Below are 18,246 nucleotides of genomic sequence, written 5' to 3' on the forward strand. Positions count from 1 at the left end.
CATGTTCCTTCCTTCAACGACGTTTGAGGGATAAAATTAGTATTTCTCTCGAATTTTCCCTATAACTTTCCTTTGGACAACTTTCTTAGTCTTGCGGTAAAGTTCCTTATGCTGTATAAGAAAGCGACTGAATAGTACAAAAATGGTCAAAAAAGAACATCTTAATTTTTCCACACGTTAGAAACTCAGGCCAAAACGTCTTGGCGAAGTATAATTTGATGGGAACTTCATGGAAGTTGGTCCTGTTGATAGCAAAGACCACTCTCACTTGACTCAATCCCCGAATCTTTTCACAAATGTCATTTGGATTTACTTAATAGATACGCTTAACTACCAAACTCATCTCGTTCTACATTAATGTGGGTCCTAACAACGACAAAAAGATCAACATACGTGCATACAAGTGACCGAAGCACGCATGTTGTTTATCTTAACACGATGCACTGAACTAGGAGATTCCATTGCACGAATCAAACTTCGTTATAGTCATATCTCGGGCCAACCTCTCAAAACTTTGCAGTTTTTCCCTTTTTCTTTGCTAAAGCTTCAAGCTTTGTAGTTTTCTTTTTTTTGGACTGAAAAGGACCTTTCTCATTCTTTTAGATAAAAAGGAAGGATATGGAGCCTAAGCTTCCAAGCAAAGTAAGTCCTAAAAGACTTGAGATGGGCATGTAGTCCAATTTCTAGGAAGGCTTTTGTTCTTTTGCATTTTGCAACCCAGTCTACATTTTCACTGGACTCCCCCTTGAAGAAGCGAGACAGCTAGAGATCTGAAAAGGACACCTGCAAATCGCCTCCATCACAGTTCAAGCTTTTTTAGCTATAAGCTCTAGATATTGTTGTTTTGCCGAAAGAAAGAACTTTGAAGATGAAGTTATTCTTGTCAATGCGTAGCCCAAAGAGGAAAAGAAAAAGTGGGTATTAGAAATGAATTCATGCATCATGGGCCAATCCTGATAAGAAGGCCTAGAGCTGAGGTTATCATCGGGTCGTGTAAAGTTGGGTTCATAAGCTCTTACTGGACCCACATCTGTTTCGGGTTCAACCCTTTGACTAATGCCAACCAGTTGGTCATTATTAGTCGTTGGGATAATTACACGAATAATTTTTGAACCTTCAGCCGATATATAATTTGATCCCTACATTTATAATTTATTCAATATAATCAATAAATTTTAACCTAATATGCACGACTTATGTAATCATAACTGTCACGTGATGATGCATGTGTCATTAATATTTTTGGATGAGTCTTAGTATATAGTTGACATAGGAGTTTCGACCTATAAAGCTCAAGACATTCTTGCTAGAAGAGAGACGGCGGTCTGGTTATTCTATTTTACTTTATTCAATGTGATCCATAAACTTTTAGTATATGTTTAATTTAGTTTCTAAATTATTGTATCTTTGGATTCAATATAATCCTTAGGTTATCTAGTCCAGGAACTAAATTTAATATGTATCAAAAGTTTAAGAACCACATCAAACAAATTAAAAATTCAAGGGTCTCATTGCACACCGTGTTAAAGTTTAAGGATCGCATTGAATAAATTAAAAGTTTAGGAACTACATTATACATTAAAAAAAGTTTCAAAATTATTTGTGTCATTTTTGGTTAGTCGTTCTATCCATCGATGTGAAAAGGATTGGATCTTTGTTAAGAAAAGTGGTGTGGGTTTTGAGTTAATCGTGTTTGTGATATGTTGGGTTTGAGTCGTTCTTTATAGTTCGTCTCGTGTTTGGATTTTGCTCCTCTGCATCGTATTACAAAAGTAAACTAGCACTCCAAGATGGAATTGGACTTATGGCAGGCCGATTTTGCTAATGAAAAATTTAATGTCTAGCTTGCGGCACGCCGTACGGGCCAGTGCGAAAATGGGTCATAAACAGTCCGACTCTATTCAATGTACATTGAACTCTCAACTTATCCGGGGACTCTATAAATAAATCTGGTGCAAGGGCGCCGTGTTTGGTCATCTACCAAACAAAATATGAAGTACCCCTATGAAAACGTACTCCTTAATTTCTAATGTATGCTGTTGTTCTACGACATATTTGATCTAATTAATTAAATACAAAAAGACCACATCTGACTTGAGGATACAGGAATAATTGGTGCTAGATATTTTGTGTGCACGAAATATCAAAATTCCAGAAACTGTCGCACTGTTTGTTCCTACTGCCGTCACGCACAGGTTCTTCTCCATAAGATTCTTGTCGTTCTTCCTTGTCCGAGTGTCGTTTTGCTTCCATCATCTTCCTGCGGAACATGTACCATTCCATTGACAGATCCGTGACCAAGAAAGAAGAAAACAAAAGAGAAGACACGCAATTCAATCCTCGCAATAATAGCGGCGGACGAGGCTTCAGTTCTTGGACCAAATGACCAATGCCAGGGCTGACAGTCCCTAAGGCTAAGGCCATGCTGACTCAACTCCATGTTTTTACTCTTCCATCCGATTCTTGACATTGATATCACACTCCAATCATGTGCCAACCTATTCGGTCTTCCATCTCTGATCGCTCCAACAGTGTCCTCGCAAGAAACTCTTGGTCTACGATGCTGCAATGCTGTCGGTGAGGGTGTTATTGCTAACACTGTAGCAAGTCTAGGTATGAACAGCATTGGTTTATACAATGATCTTGGCAAGTTTTTACCAAATACTGCACACGACCCATCTTTCATTTCAGATGTTTTTTCACATCGATGTTCTAAGAGGTCTCGATATATCTAGCATTACCTCAGCATTATCCGTTAAACAGGGCGGGTCCAATTAGACGAGCTAATGAGACGGCGGGAAACATTCTTTAAGTGTGTTGGTGGGCCTGTTTGTGATTAGGTGTGGGACACTGTGCAGGCTTCTAACATGTCCTGTAGGTCATGAAACTAAATTATAATCAGGCAAGTCTACATTCAACATCAAGACTTTCCTCTCAAGACTTTTGCTCAATCCGGAAGAACATCATGATAAGATAAACAATGACTTGCAAGTGGAGCCAAGCAGAAGTTTTAAGGAAAGAGACTGGTGGGTGGTGGTGGCGATCTGGTGGTCTTGTCTTAGCCTCCCGTAAACTAGCATTTGAGAGACTCTGGTTAGATTCGTGGCAGGAGACAGCGATGTGATGGGCCCATCTCGTCGCTCTCCATATCTCTTTCCTCTTTCCTCTTTCGTAGTTTCAACCTACTGTAATGCAAGGGTTAGGCAGGGAGTCCAACCTACACGGGACCCGCCGGGATGGTTGGATTACATCTTCTTGATTCGGTCGCTTTTAGCTCCCTAAAAGGGTTCTAAACTCACCTGCAAATCGCATGATGCTTCCACTACTGAACCGCAAAACTGGTGGTTGTGTTGTGTTGTGTCTTGATAGAGAGAGAGAGAGAGAGAGAGAGAGAGAGAGAGAGAGTTTTATGCGTGCCTGCGGATTTTCCATAATGGCCAAAAAGGAGCATGTAAGAGATGGGCATCATTAGGGGGAATCTTTCCTAAAAATGATAAGGTGGCCAAGGAAGACAGACACAGCAATGCGAGTTTAAGAGAGCCCTTTTGCAGAGGGGAATTAATGGAGGAGAGAGAGAAAGAGAAAGGGAGAGATAAATTCATGAACAGAGAAGTAAAAGAAGGCCCAGTGCAACTACCAGGCTCAGGGGTTCCGTGGAGTAGCATTAAAGACTTAGGACAAAGGCACGCACCTCTTCACCTTCTTCTCCGACGCAACAGAAGCGCATCATTTTCTTCAGAGATGGAACATAAAGGAGCCAAATTTATGACCAGAAAGTTGTATTCATTGCCTGCTCTGATGCTTCTGGCTTGAAGAAAAGAAGCACCACAGATGGGTCGCGGGCTGAAGATCTCCCTCATGATCTCCCTCATCATCACCTTCTTCATTTTCTTGCTTCCTGTCCTTTCAATGTAGCGACTTTCTGCTTGATGATGGTTCTTTGAATGCGGCTGAAAAGACCAGTCTTCGTGGCTGGGAAATGGTGTCTTTCAATGGAGGAGGAAGAGAGAATGGCAATGCAGACCGGGTTGAGATCGAGAAAGTCTCCGGCAAGGACGAGAGAGATGAGAGGGGAGATTTTACTGTGGTGGAAAAGTTCAGGGCTTTGCTCGGAGTGAAGAGGTTCATCACAAAAAGGCCCCCATTCGGCCTTTCTGAATACTTCTCTCCTTCACCTTCACCTTCACCTTCACTTTCACCTTCATCATCTCCTAGCGAAGCTCAAGCTCCATCTCCAGCTCCTGCAGTGCACGTTCACCCGCGTCCTCATCATCCTCCACCACATAACAGAGCAAAGCCACAACAGCGTAACACACTTCACAAGAAGGCTAATGACAAGAGCCGTGTTTTGGTTGCTGTTCTGTGCCTACAGGAGTCGTGGTTTTAGGCTGCGTTCTCGGGCTCGTATGCTTCTTCGGGAAATCCAAGAAGCACAACAGAAGCAAGAGTGTCAAGAATTTCTTGTCATGTGGTAAGAAAGGAAGAGGAAACAGAGGCAGGTCAAAGAATGAGAGCACGCGGAACTTGGCAAGCAAGGTAAGCGTCAATCCTGGCCTCGATCTTTTTTATCTCGAGTCGTTGGGAGTGGATTTGGAACAGCAGTCTTTGAAACGGAGTTCTGAATCTGTCACTAGTTCATCATTGCATAGCACTAATCAAGCTAGGCTAGAGACTGAAGCACTAAAGCAAGAGCCGGTTAAATCGGAGTCGGACAACACCCTAGTAGTTCTTCCACTAGGGAAATTAAGTCGGTTCACGACGATGCAGAGTCGGTAAAGTATGACTGGGACGGTGGCGATTCTCCCTTAGCCGGCGACAAGATCATTCCCACTGAAAATCATTCATCTGATGATGAATCTTTTCATTCTTTTGGGGATTCACATTCCCCCAAGGCACGGATGTCGGATGCCTTGAAATGTAGTGTTAGTGAAACATCGGAAGTTTTATCTCGAAACTCATCTGGGGAATAACACCTTTCCTAGCCGACTCTGTGGATGCATCAAATGCGCATGGTCCAGGCAACTATACCAAACAGAATAATGATACAGATACAGGTCTTGTAGAATGTCAAATGATTCCCATTGCTCAAGGCCTACCATCACCTCCGCCTCCTCCGCCTACTCCACCACCTCCACCGCCACCCCCCGCCGCCCTCCTCTCGGTTTCCCCCTTGCATTTTTCCTCCCCAAGTTCTTCCACCAGAACTGCTCATAAGTCTCCATCATTTTCGACACAGAAAGATTTGTCACCTTCCAGGAATTCAGATTCTTGTTCAGGATCAGACTTGACTCCCAAGAGTGACTCGGCTCAATTGCCCACGATGAATCCCGTACCAGCACAATGTCCACCAGGAATTCCGCCACCGCCATGCCCGCCACCACTTCCTAAAGGAAACACTAGCTTTGTGAAAGGCCCTCCTCCTCCACCATCTCAATTTCCTCAGTTTATGCCAACAACGGGCAAAGATGGAGCGCCTCTGCCAAAACTGAAGCCACTCCACTGGGACAAAGTAAGGGCCACACCGGATCGTTCCATGGTGTGGGACAAGATGAGGTCAAGCTCATTCGAGTAAGTGATTTGCATACCATAGTGACGGTTAAATCCTTTTCTTTAGCAGTTTCTTTTGTTGATCTGCGGGTGATTGATAATGAGATGAAATAGGTTGGACGAGGAGATGATAGAATCACTTTTTGGTTACAACTTACAAAATCAATTGAATAACGATGAGATGAGAAGCAGAACGCCATCCCCAAGTAAGCATCTCCTTGAGCCAAAGAGACTCCAGAATATTACCATACTTTCTAAGGCCTTAAATGCAAGCCCTGAGCAAGTTTGCGATTCATTAATTCGAGGTAATCATCTTGAACTTCAGGTAGCAAGCCCTGAGTGATTCATTGATTCGAATTTGCAATTTGACCAACAATTATGTGCGATTTTGGGCTTGATCCTAAAGTTTTCTTGAATGACAAAAACACAGGAAGCAGTTTGTCTCTGCAACAGCTAGAGGCATTGGTGAGGATGGTGCCAACCAAGGAAGAAGAGGCTAAGCTTAACGGCTACAAGGGAGACATAGACGAACTGGGTTCGGCAGAAAAGTTCATCAAGTCATTGCTTAGCATTCCATTTGCATTCCAACGTGTGGAAGCCATGCTCTATAAAGAGACTTTTGACGATGAAATTGCCCATCTAAAAAATTCCTTCTTAGTGCTAGAGGTAAAAATAATGAAAATCTCGACACACTGATGATTCGCAAAGAGTGACCAAAATCTTCATACTGATTGAAGTTCCTTCTTTGTTGAACTTTAGGAGGCCTGCAAGGAGCTCAGATCAAGTAGGCTCTTCTTGAAACTGCTTGAGGCAGTGCTCAAGACAGGAAACAGGATGAATGTCGGAACAATCCGAGGAGGTGCCAAGGCATTCAAGCTCGACGCTCTGCTCAAACTTGCTGACGTCAAAGGAACAGATGGCAAGACTACCTTACTCCACTTTGTTGTCCAAGAAATGGTCCGTTCAGAAGGAATACGAGTCTCAGATAGCATCATGGGAAAGATTGATCAGCAGAACAAGAACCGAACTGCTGAAGAGAAGGAAGAGGACTATCGAAGAATGGGGCTCGATCTTGTGGCTGGGTTAAGCACTGAGCTATACAATGCAAAGAGGACGGCCACAATCGATCTGGATGTGCTTGTGACCTCGCTCTCAAATTTATCAGATGGGTTGGCTAAGCTGAAAAGGCTAGTGAGTAACGACTTGGGCACGGATGAAAAGGGTGAGAAATTCATCCACTCGATGAGATTGTTCATAAGCTATTCAGAGAAGAGCATGAAGGAGCTGAAGGAAGATGAAGACAGAGTGCTTTTGCATGTCAGGGAGATCACAGAGTACTTCCATGGAGACGTGAGCAAAGAAGAGGCCAACCCACTTCGCATATTTGTGATCGTAAGGGACTTCCTGGGGATGTTAGATCATGTGTGCAAAGAGCTGAGATGTTTCAAAGTCCCTAACAGTTCCAGCCCTCTCTCTCCTTTCAGATAGATCAAATTGAGATTTCATGCTCTTTGCCTGTGTTTGTGTGTGATCTGTACGTGCATTCATTAGGAATTAGGATTGTAACACAAATTTTCTCAGTGTGTGTGTGTAGAGTTTTGTATCGTTCAGATTGACATTTATTAACTTCAACCCTTTTATACACTTTTATGATAAATAGTATTTCAATGTTAGCACACCCAAAAATAAAAACATTGCGGTACCAATTTAGGCTTGGGAATGAACCAAATTTGGAAGAGTGACAATACTACTGAACAATAGTTTCTGAAAGGAAGGGGGAGAACAATTGATGGTCATCCATTATTTCTTGATTCTCAATTTGATTTGAAGTCTATATAATATAACTCTGTCAAGTGGAACACAAAATATTTATAGCCCTCGACAAGAGCAGGATAACCTCACGTTGCTCTGAGGACAAAGCATCCGACACCAAGTTGTCAAAAAGAGTTGGACGTTGGGCATGGAATTCTTTTTTCCACGAGCTTTTAGTCCTTTCTTCTCATTTTGTTTTGGTTTCATTTCGCCAGGTTCTTTGTTTCATTAGGATTCTTTTCCAGTAGACGGTATTGAAAACAGTAGGAGATCATCATTCTTTGTCCTAGGCTAGTCTAGGAACATTTGAGATGCATTACCTTTTCATTTGTCCATCAGCAGGTAGCTATCTTAGTTGAGCTACTGTACTTAAGGATAGAGAGGATTCAAGTGGTCAGCCATTAACCAAGTGCTTAAAATTGCCAATCTCCAGATCCTGGCAAAAAGAAAATCTGGAAATAATCTCTGAATGTGCATCTGAAATTGCAAAAAGAGCAATACTGGTTTCAGACTCATGATGTTACAGCAATACCCATCAGGAGAAAAAAAAAGCCTGTACCGACATAATTTCCCACAGAGGAAGCTAAAGGAGTTAGTTTCCTACAAGCAAGTGATTGCTCCCACTAAAGGCAAAGAATCTAATTCAGACGCAACATTGTCTTAAAACTTCTCTGTCTATGAACCTCCTCTCTTCATCTTGGACCAAAAAAAACACCCCCCCAGCAAATTTCTATGGACTATGGTCGCGCCATCAGCACCTTGATCGGCTTCTCGGCATCGTTCATCCTCTGTGTGCCCAGCATCAAGTGGTGGCAGAAGCGATGCCGCACGGTTGAGAAGCTGCAGGTCGTGTCCGAGGTGCTCGAGCGCGCGGAGGAAAGGGCGGTGAGGTCCCAAGAGCGTCACGACCGGCTTCTGGGCCAGGTGTGCACATTCTACCTGGCCAATAAGGAGCTGGAGGAGGCGCTCGGCAGCGCTCGGAGGGCCATGGACGAGGCCATGGACTTCGCCAGTGGCCTGAGGAAGATGCAGATGAAGCTGATCAGATCTTTTCCTGATGATGTCGATCTGGTTGTGGTCCTTGAGAGGAGGGGCATGTTGACTAGTGCACAAGAAGGAAGATAAATTAACCATAAACTGTCTAGACAACTTTTTTTAATTTTCCAGTTTAACTATTTTGTTTTTGTTATAGAATAAATTAAGGGTGGGGGAAAAAAGAGCCATATGAAAATTTAGATCGTGTCACTTACCTTCTTTCTCTTCTTTTTTGTTTTTGGTTTCTCAATATTGATTCTGTACCCTTAAATGTAACAATTTTGTTCAATAAACTCATTTATTTGTTAACTGGCAGAACTCAAATAATTTGCTTAGTAAACTCATTTAATTGTAGATAGCAAAATTAATTGGGATTTTTTTTTTCACATGATGGCGTGTGACTCTATAATGCTAAATTTAGATGAGTCATTTTAATATGGGACGCCACTTCTCTCCAATTAATAACTCTGGGCTTTCAAATTCAAGTTTAATTTTACAAATGAAACCTATTCTTAATTTTTTAATTAGCAATCAAAACTTTAAACACAAAATTTGGAAAAATCTTTCAAAATTTTTAATTTTCGCAAAATAAATGCATGTTAACTACATGGTAGTTACTTGCACTCTAACACAATGCCTCATGATATCAATTGCCCAAAGTACACTAAACTATCATAGATTTTATCTCATATGTAGCCCACGTAAAATCATGTGTACATAGAATAATAATATCTTTTCACCACAAATTAATGCCACATATGGAAATAAAAATTGGATACTGAAGAGGGCACGGATAATATTCATTATGGATTTCAATGATTGTCATTCTACATCGACTCAATAATTTGCTGCAATAAACTTCAAACTTCATCTATAGAATGCTTAAATCTTCGTCCACTCCCACTTCAATTCAACCCCCAGTAAATATCACATTTGACCATGCACATGCGGACAATAATACATCACTATTAATATGTGCAAATGACAAATTTTAATAAATAATATGCTTTCAATTACACAACACACATGGCTTGAGTTCATCGCTCCATATGGCTAATTTTATAAATCGCGACTCCAACTACACATAAATCAATTTTTTCCCTTATCTTTCGTTTTATTTTGAAATAAGAGTTGGAATGACCCAAAATGCATATTTAATTACAAAATTCACCAACAAATTTGTACCCCCAAAATAAATAAACAAATAAATAAAATTACCCCACAAAAAAACACTGTATATATATGTGTATGTGTGTGTGTGTATTTATCTCTCAAAAATCTAATCAATGACTGAGGAAGCGACGTGCTTTTCTCCCTGCGCTCTGCCTGGCGTCAAGCAAAAGTAAGCTCACCTCCTCCATCCTCCATCCCCATTCCATCCCCATCTTCATCCCCATCTTCATCTTCATCTCAACCCGAAACCCTAACCTGCAACTCCAACCCTTCTCCATGACCACCCTCTCCTCCTCCCCTTCCTCCGCCAACCCCAGCAGCAACCCCGCCTTCTTCTCCCCCGCAAACCCTAATCCCCCCCGATTTCGCCTTCGATCCCGACCCCGACTCCATCCCCATCCCCATCCCCAATTCCAGCCCCCCTCCTCCCCCCCCGCCCCCGCCGCCGCCGCCGCCGCCGCCGCCGGCGCCCGCCCCCCCTCCACCGCCCCCTCATGTCCTCCGACTACGGATTCCAATCCGATCCCGACGCCGCCGACCACGACGACGGCAGCGGCGACGACCCCGCCCCGCCCCTCCTCCTCCCCCTCGAGCTCGCGCCCAGGCCCAAGCTCAGGCCTTGCTGTCCCCGCCGCCGGGCCAGGTCCTCAGCCTCCTCCACCTGTCGTTCAATCAGGACTTCGGGTGCTTCGCGGTGGGGACCGACAACGGGTTCCGGATCTATAATTGCGACCCGTTCAGGGAGATCTTCCGCCGGGACTTCGACTCCGGGGGCGGGATCGCCGTCGTGGAGATGCTGTTCCGGTGCAACATACTGGCCCTGGTCGGGAGTGGGTCGAACGCGATGTACCCGGTGAACAAGGTCATGATCTGGGACGACCACCAGTCGCGGTGCATCGGGGAGCTCTCGTTCCGGTCCGAGGTGAAGTCGGTCAAGCTCCGGCGGGACCGCATCGTGGTGATCCTACACCAGAAGATATACGTCTACAACTTTGCGGACCTGAAGCTGCTGCATCAGATTGAGACGATCGCGAATCCGAGGGGTTTGTGCGTGGTGTCGCAGAGTTCGGGGCAGATGGTGCTCGTCTGTCCCGGGCTTCAGAAGGGGCAGGTGAGGCGATGAGCGCTGTCGCGAGTCGATAACAAATTGGTTAATTGATTCGCCTACGTGCTGATGATTGGTGGATAATGTACTTTTTTCAGGTTAGGGTCGAGCACTATGCTTCAAAGAGGACTAAGTTCATAATGGCGCACGATTCGAGGATCGCGGCCTTTGCTCTGTCCCAGGATGGGAGGTTGTTAGCAACTGCAAGTAGTAAGGGGACTCTAGTTAGGGTGTTTAACACTATCGACGGGTCGTTGCTCCAAGAGGTTGGTCTGGAATCTAATGCTCATTGTGTTTTGAAAGTGGGGAATGTGGCGTGCTTGGTGTTTTAGTAAAGCTTATTTAAGCAAGCCCGCCATTGAGCATGAACTGAATGATAAAGATATTCTTTATTTCTTTACCTGAACAGCTGTGGCTATTCACGAGATTACTTGCAGTTAGTGGATGAAAGTGTCCTGCAAGTTTGGATTTCAATTCATGTATATATAGGAACTGTTAAAAGATATTGCTTGTCCAGAATTAAGACTGCGACTTGCCTTTTCTGAGTCACTACCAAGGGGGAAGAATTCTTTTTTGAATGGCAGTATTTGCGAAGTAAGTTAGGATGGTTACTTATATGTTGTAATCCAACATCACTTGAGATCATGTCATTCACCGCTAGAGTTTGGAATTGTCTAAATTTTTGTACCGTTCGAATTCTTCTCTTTTTATCCTAAATAGGTATATGTATATTCCTTCTACCAATAAAAGAATACCTTACTTTATCACTGCTGTCTTTAATACAAATCCTCTCAATTCTTTTATGGATAGGTCGTAATTGCTAATATGGTATCTATACTATTTACTTAACCTTTGGCAGTTGTTATTTGCTTCTTGATAGGCTCAAATGATGAGACAAATAAGTTGGTTTCTATAGGGAGATATTTTAAACTGCCTTGGTGATGTGTTGATATCCAACCAACAAAAGTTTTAATGAATTCAATTGCCAGTAAGGGCTTATGCTGTTCATAGCTTCTAAAGACCATGAGAGTGACTTTAGTGCATGGTTATTATGCTAAATAGATGCTGTGATCTGATATTGTTCTCTGCTGAAACTGTGTTGTGCTTCAATAGGCCTTTAGGATTGTAGAAAGAGGACAATTTGACTATCATATAATCTTGGGCAATATTCTACTTAATTCATTACATAACTGAGATTCAAAGTTCTTCATGTAGGTAAGAAGAGGTGCAGATCGTGCAGAAATATACAGCCTGGCCTTTTCTTCTACTGCTCAATGGCTGGCGGTCTCAAGTGACAAAGGAACTGTCCATGTCTTCAGTCTAAAGGCTGATTTTGGCACGCTGAACAATGACAGATTGCACAATACATCTGAAAGCAACGTGTCTTCCTCCTCCATGATCTCATCACTTTCTTTCATGAAAGGTAATATGCCAGGAGTTGCTGTATCTTGAAGTCATGCTATTTGTCTGTCACGTAATTGGCTCTTGAAGTAGAGCTCAATTGTTCATGTCGTGCTAGATCTAAATATGATTGGATGAGTTATTGCAGTGGCTAATTTGTATGTCATGCTGGGTGACTGAATGTGTTTATGGTAAACCATGATCACTGTATCTTTCTCTCAGGCTAGTTTTGCTCCATGCTTTGCAGGTGTGCTGCCTAGGTACTTTAGCTCAGAATGGTCAGTGGCTCAGTTCCGACTGCATGAAGGTTTACAGTATGTTGTTGCATTTGGACACCAGAAGAACACAGTCTTAATTCTTGGCATGGATGGGAGGTAATATCATCTTACTACTCCTCTGTCTTCCTTATTTATGTCAAGTTGGGGTCGTGAAATCCTATGGAATGAGTGCTTTTCATATCTTTTTATAGCTGTCCACATGCTTTAGTGTGGCATACTCAAGACCAAGCAAATATTACCCCAGTTTTCCACATTTAAGTTAGATCAATAAAACAGAAGGAGGGGAACGTTATCCTTTACCTCTGGTTCCTACCTTCCTTTAAGCGATGATGAAAGAAAGATTTGATGCACTGCTTTCTCTTCAATAATCTTTAGTTCTTCGTATTCATTAGTGAAAGGTTGAGCAACCCCTTAACCCTATTTCGCGTTGTTAAACCCAAATTCCACCCTTCGTCACCTGAAGGAAAGAAGGGAGGAGAAATTCTTCCTTGCCAAGAGCTCATCAATCCTCCATGAGAGGCTCTTGAGGCTGCTGTCATCTGCTTTCATTTAAGAGGTTGCTGATTTGAGAATCATGTTGGTCACATAGACCAACCTTTTTGCAGTTAGAACGTCTCCCAGTTTCCATCTCTTAATATATCTTTTCTGCTTTATTAGAATGCCTTTATAGTCTAATTAATTTTCTTTTTATTGGGTGATGCAGCTTTTATCGATGCCAATTTGACCCAATGACTGGTGGAGAGATGACTCAGCTCGAATACTATAACTTTCTGAAACCCGAGGAAACTTTGTGAGGTGAAGCTGTGTACATGTCTTTTGACATTAGCGTGTATATTGTCGATAATGCTCTACCTGTATGACATATATGACACGGGAAGGTTACTCAATAAGTTGTAAATACTTGTATCTGAAAATGGAGGGCTATAGGGATAAATACTGACCGATGCGGACAGAGTGTACATATAAATGGGGGTGGTTCAGGGAGTTTTCTTAATTTCTGTAGCTATGATTATGAAAGATCTCATCCGTTATGTCTGTTTTACTTTTGATTTTTTGCTTTGTGGTCTCTGCCTTCTTTAGCGGCCCGCTTTTGAAGATGATGTGAATGCTTTGTTGTGGAGCCTCTTTCTCGTGAAGCCCGTGAAACTCTCCTTTGGGGTCTTTATAACCTGTGAAAAGCTATCTTAAAGTATACCCTTTTGAAATTCTTCTGTATCTTTCATGGGAGTGACGAAACAAAAAAGTAAACGTTAGCGAACCTTTAATCCCATAGTTCGACCCAAAAAAACAAAACAAAACCTTTAATCCCATAGGGCTTGTGACTTGTAGGAGTTGATTCAGCCAAGTTTTAGGCAGGGCTTATTCCTTTGCGCTTTCGCAATTCAGTCTGCAAATCTATTTGCATCTCTACCATGGCGGGCTATCTGGATATTTGAAAACCGGGTCAAAGGATCACGCCTTTCAGCGATAAGGGGATCAACTTCCCACGAACTCTGGTCTAGGCACTTAGAAAGGGTCAGGGCTGAAGAACTAAACTCTAGGGAGAGACTATGCGTAGGATGCAACGTAAGAGCTCAAGGGAGCTGGATTTAGCATGGAACTTATGGTAATTCTCTTGTTAAGAATGGGAACGTCTTGGGGCTTTTGCGCGGGTTGGGAAGAAGCTCAACTAATGTAATTGGATATAAAGCAAAGGTGTATTCACGGTTTGATCATCGACATTTCGATAGCTCCAGAGACGAAACATTAATGGAGAAAGCAAAGAAGGAAAGACGAAACGACAAGGAAAAAGCTCAGTTTTACATATCGAGAGCGTCATCGAAGCCGGCGTCATACGCGGCAGCCTCTGACACGTCTGATACCATGTCCCCGATCAGCAGCCTGCCGAGCAACACGCCTGCCAGCCCCAGCCTAAAGTTCCCGCCGCCGCTCTTCTTGGGAGGCTTATGCTGGTACGCGGCTGGCGGTTACCCATATCCAACCGAGGGATACTTGTACCCTGGCGGCGGAGGCGCGTATCCCTGGGGCAGGTAGCCGTACTCGGGCGTGGCGTTAGGCGGATGCCCCTGCGGTGGATATCCATATCCAACCGGCGGAGGGTACGGCCCCGCCCTGTGCATTGGCGGCGGCAAGTACCCTGTAGCCGAGCTCGAGGCGGGCGGATAAGTCATGACCAGCTCGTCCGCCATCTTGGCAGCCGGCGGGGGAGGCGCCGCCACGGTGAACCGCTCATCGAACTTGTAAGAAAACTCTAGGAACTCCTTGGTCTTCCCGGAGGTCAGCCTCAGGCTGTAGCTCGTCACCCTAGGCTTCCCGTTGCCGCCCTCGCCGCCCTGCTTGAGGAGCTCCTTGACCGGCACCTTGACCCTGCCGACCTCCTTGTCGCCACCGAGGGTCTTCTCGGCCTTGATCTTGAACTTTAGCTTCAGGCGGCCGGTGCGGGAGGCGGCCTCATCGATGGTGAAGGAGAGTGGGTGGCCCCAACGGGGGTGGTGCCGCTGTCCTTGTGGACGGGGTTGCACTGCTTGCTCTTCTGGTGCTTGTCGGCGACGCCGGAGAGGGAGACGGCGGCGTAGGGGTCCATCTTGCTGAAGACGTTGGTGTCCTTGAGGTCCTTGGCGGACATCGGCGTCACCTCGAGGCACCTGCGCTCCATGTCCACCGCTTGAAAACCTTCTTGAAGAAGATGGAGAAGAAGATGGCGATTGTTACTTAGCCAATCGAGTTATCTTTTCTCTGTGTGAAACTTATATGGGATTCGGCTATGTTTCGACAACAATCGAGAGTTGGATGTTTAGTTCTTCGGCTGCAATTGTTACTGGTGCAGCTAGAGAGATTATAAGGAATGTGGTTCTTTTTGTTTGTTTCTCTTTTGGGCCTAAATAAACTTCAGAGGTTTCTTCTCTTTACAATCAGCATCAAGTCAAATCTGTAAAGCAAGAGGAATATTGGTCATCCAGTCTTCCTTAAGGGCTTTGTCTCTTGCATGAGTTGCTACCTAATTGAGAGGCTGGTTAGCTGATCTAAGAAACACAGTTCCATGGAATGTCTTCAAAGCTTCTAAGATTGTCCCTGGCGTCCTAGACTATGAATTTGATTGTCCATTTGCATGGAGTATTTTGAAATGTCTACAGTTAAAAAACTTGCTTGACATCTGTTTCCATACTGAGCTCTCTACAACCGTCTTTAGCAGCTTTTTGAAGACCACTTTGGATTGCAAGAGATTTCGCAAGTTCTACATCATTTGCCTGAACTGCAAACCCCTATTCCAACTAGCAAAACTACTCTTTCATCATGGGCAACTACTCCTATTTTCCCGTTACCATATTCCACGATTATACCACCGTCACAATTCATTTTCACCACTCTACTCCATAATCAACCTACACCTGTGCCTCCCCTTTATCTTTGAACCGACGCGACCGACAATATTAAGTCAATTAATACGACGCGGGTATATAACCCCTCTAAAAAAGGAAACAGCGTCTAGCGTCCAAAAAGCAAATTAATTAAAATCAAATAAATAGTTACCAAAAAAGCATTATATCAGTTGCGCAGGCGGTAGACCAATCGCAGAGGAGGGACAGAGTGATCTCTCCCGGAGGAAAATCTTGGCTTGGAGCAGCTACACAACTGACGCAACCGCACTATAAATTCTACTCCATAACCACTACCACCCCTCGTTCTGCAGAAGAACACGACGAAAAATCTCTCTGCAAATCCTTCGGTTCTCGCCTTCATCGTCTTCTTCTCCTTCATCATCTTCTTCTCCATAAGAAAGTTTTCGACCGGAGGGCATGGAGTGCAGGTGCCTGGAGGTGATGGTGATGTCCGCCAAGGAGCTCAAAGACGCCAACGTCTTCCGCAAGATGGATCCCTACGTCGCCGTCTCCCTTTCCGGCGTCGCGGACGAGCGCCAGAAGAGCAAGCAGCGCACCTTCACCGTCGATGAGGCCGCCTCCCATGCCGGCCGCCTGAAGCTAAAGTTCAAGATCAAGGTCGAGAAGACCCTCGGCGGTGACAAGGAGGTTGGGAGGGTCGAGGTGCCGGTCAAGACTCGAGCAGGGCAGCGAGAGCGGCGACGGGAAGCCCAAGGTGACGAGCTGCAGCCTGAGGCTGCCCTCCGGGAAGAACAAGGGGTTCCTGGAGTTTTCTTACAAGTTCGGCGAGCGGTTCACCGTGGCGGCGCCTCCCCCGCCGGCCGACGGGGCGGGGCCGTACCCTCCGCCGGCGGGACACGAGTATCCACCGCAGGGGTATCCGCCGAACGCCGCGCCCGGGTACGGCTACCCGCCCCAGGGATACGGGCCTCCGCCGCCGGGGTACGGGTATCCCCCAGCGGGATACGGGTACCCGCCGGCCGCGTACCAGCAGACGCCTAGCGGCGGCGGGAACTCCGGGCTGGGGCTGGCGAGCGGGCTGCTTCCCCGGCTGCTGATCGGAGACATGATAGCGGCCGCGTCGGAGGCCGGGTTGGATGATGCTCTCAATATGTAATTTGTAAATAAAGTACATATCTGTAAATAAATTACATACGTTTATATAGGGACTAAGATGGCGATCTGAGCTTTTAATTTTTGGCTCTTTTCCTCTACGTTGTTTGTTTTCGTAACTTAATGCGATGAATCGGATCATAAAATTGGTACATCGCTAGTATAATGACGGAGTTTAATGAAAGATATGTCAGTGAATGCCATGATCTTTACGATCCCGGTTTTGATTCATCTTGATCGAGCATGGCCACGTCGGCGACCTTGACGAGGGGAAAATCGTCTGCAGCTCTGACTCCAACGTGGCGTCCTCCGAGTCCATTCACCGGGCGACACGTCTCATTCCCCACGAAACCTAATATTTTCTCTTCAGGGCTGGTGGATGCTTTATCTTGCCGCACATGTCGTAAAAAAGGACCCAGAAGTCCGCCTTTGTCAAGAAAATATTACTCTTTCTCCCTCTCCTCTGCGGTACCACCAAAACTCTCGTATTAATGCACTTCGAATTTATGGTACATTAATTTCTACTAAATTTTACAATCAAATTAGTAAGTTGGATAAGACACGACAATTGATAGGTTTACCTATTTGAAGATTTACTGTCCATTTGCTTTTCTTTTTTTGGGTCAGAAACTGTCCATTTGTTAACATGTATTATTTTGGAGTTTTTGATGGTATTAATTTAATTAACGGAAGCAAATAACGAGTAAATTTATCCCTCAATGCTCCGGTGGAGCCATGCCGTCACCTTGGCTGTTGACAAGGCCACGGCCCACGTCGGCGGTCTTGCCCTCAAGTCCAAGTCCAAGTCCAAGATCAAGGTCCAAGCACGAGAAAATATTAGGTAGTCTCGGACCGCCAGGCCACCATACGCTCGCCCAATGAAGAGGCGACACATTGCTCCACGTGGAGGCGGGCCCACCATTATTTTCGATCAAATTTTTGCACCATTTCTCTCTCTTCATTAAATGCTTCATTCTTCTTCGCCCACCGTCACTTATCAGAGAAGGTTTCGTGTTCCCCATCGCTCCCTTCATTAAATGCTTTATCCCTCCCCGCACGCTTCTTCTCCCGCTCGAACGCACGAAGAAGCAACCTCCGAAAAGTGATGGTCGGCCAGTAGAAGAACGAAGCATTTAACGAAGAGAGGGGGAGGGGTGCAAAAATTTGACCGAAAATAATGGTGGGCCCGCCTCCACGTGGAGCCATGTGTCGTCTCTTCATTGGGCGGGCGCACGGTGACCTGGCGGTCCGGGACAACCTAATATGTTCTCGTCCAAGCACACCCTCAGTGGCGACAAGGAAGTCAGCAGGGCCGATGTGCCTATCAGGGAGTTGCTCAGGCGGGGCAGGGCCGGGGACGGGAAGCCCAAGGCGATGAGCTCTCCCGTGAGGCTGCTGTCCC

The 18,246-nt window shown here is 44.9% G+C and overlaps 2 protein-coding genes and 2 pseudogenes across 2 annotated transcripts; 3 read left to right on the forward strand and 1 right to left on the reverse strand.

Moving 5' to 3' along the window:
- The first annotated feature begins 3,979 nt into the window (after positions 1-3,979).
- LOC104432291 (formin-like protein 11) lies at positions 3,980-7,209 on the forward strand. The gene is made up of 6 exons (XM_039306965.1): positions 3,980-4,252; positions 4,342-4,772; positions 4,930-5,568; positions 5,662-5,852; positions 5,978-6,213; positions 6,307-7,209. The coding sequence occupies exons 1-6, from the start codon at positions 3,980-3,982 to the stop codon at positions 7,033-7,035; spliced, it is 2,499 nt and encodes an 832-aa protein (XP_039162899.1). The 3' UTR covers positions 7,036-7,209.
- Positions 7,210-9,847: 2,638 nt separating this feature from the next.
- Positions 9,848-13,405, forward strand: LOC104435111 (autophagy-related protein 18a; the record flags this gene model as incomplete). The annotated part of the gene is made up of 5 exons (XM_039306966.1): positions 9,848-10,678; positions 10,771-10,938; positions 11,888-12,095; positions 12,321-12,447; positions 13,055-13,405. Coding segments are annotated over 5 exons (1,425 nt in total), but the record flags the coding sequence as incomplete, so codon positions are not given.
- Positions 13,406-14,150: 745 nt separating this feature from the next.
- LOC120290630 lies at positions 14,151-15,007 on the reverse strand (annotated as a pseudogene).
- A 1,141-nt stretch (positions 15,008-16,148) lies between these two features.
- LOC104435112 lies at positions 16,149-16,848 on the forward strand (annotated as a pseudogene).
- Positions 16,849-18,246: the final 1,398 nt, after the last annotated feature.

This window comes from Eucalyptus grandis, chromosome 2 (genome assembly GCF_016545825.1).
Source record: "Eucalyptus grandis isolate ANBG69807.140 chromosome 2, ASM1654582v1, whole genome shotgun sequence".
In the NCBI taxonomy this organism is placed as follows: Eukaryota; Viridiplantae; Streptophyta; class Magnoliopsida; order Myrtales; family Myrtaceae; genus Eucalyptus; species Eucalyptus grandis.

Coding starts and splice junctions, on each gene's coding strand:
- LOC104432291 (XM_039306965.1), top strand. CDS start 3,980: ATGGTGTCTTTCAATGGAGGAGGAAGAGAGAATGGCAATGCAGACCGG. Junction 4,773..4,929: donor TTCACGACGATGCAGAGTCG/GTAAAGTATGAC, acceptor GTAGTGTTAGTG/AAACATCGGAAGTTTTATCT. Junction 5,569..5,661: donor ATGAGGTCAAGCTCATTCGA/GTAAGTGATTTG, acceptor GAGATGAAATAG/GTTGGACGAGGAGATGATAG.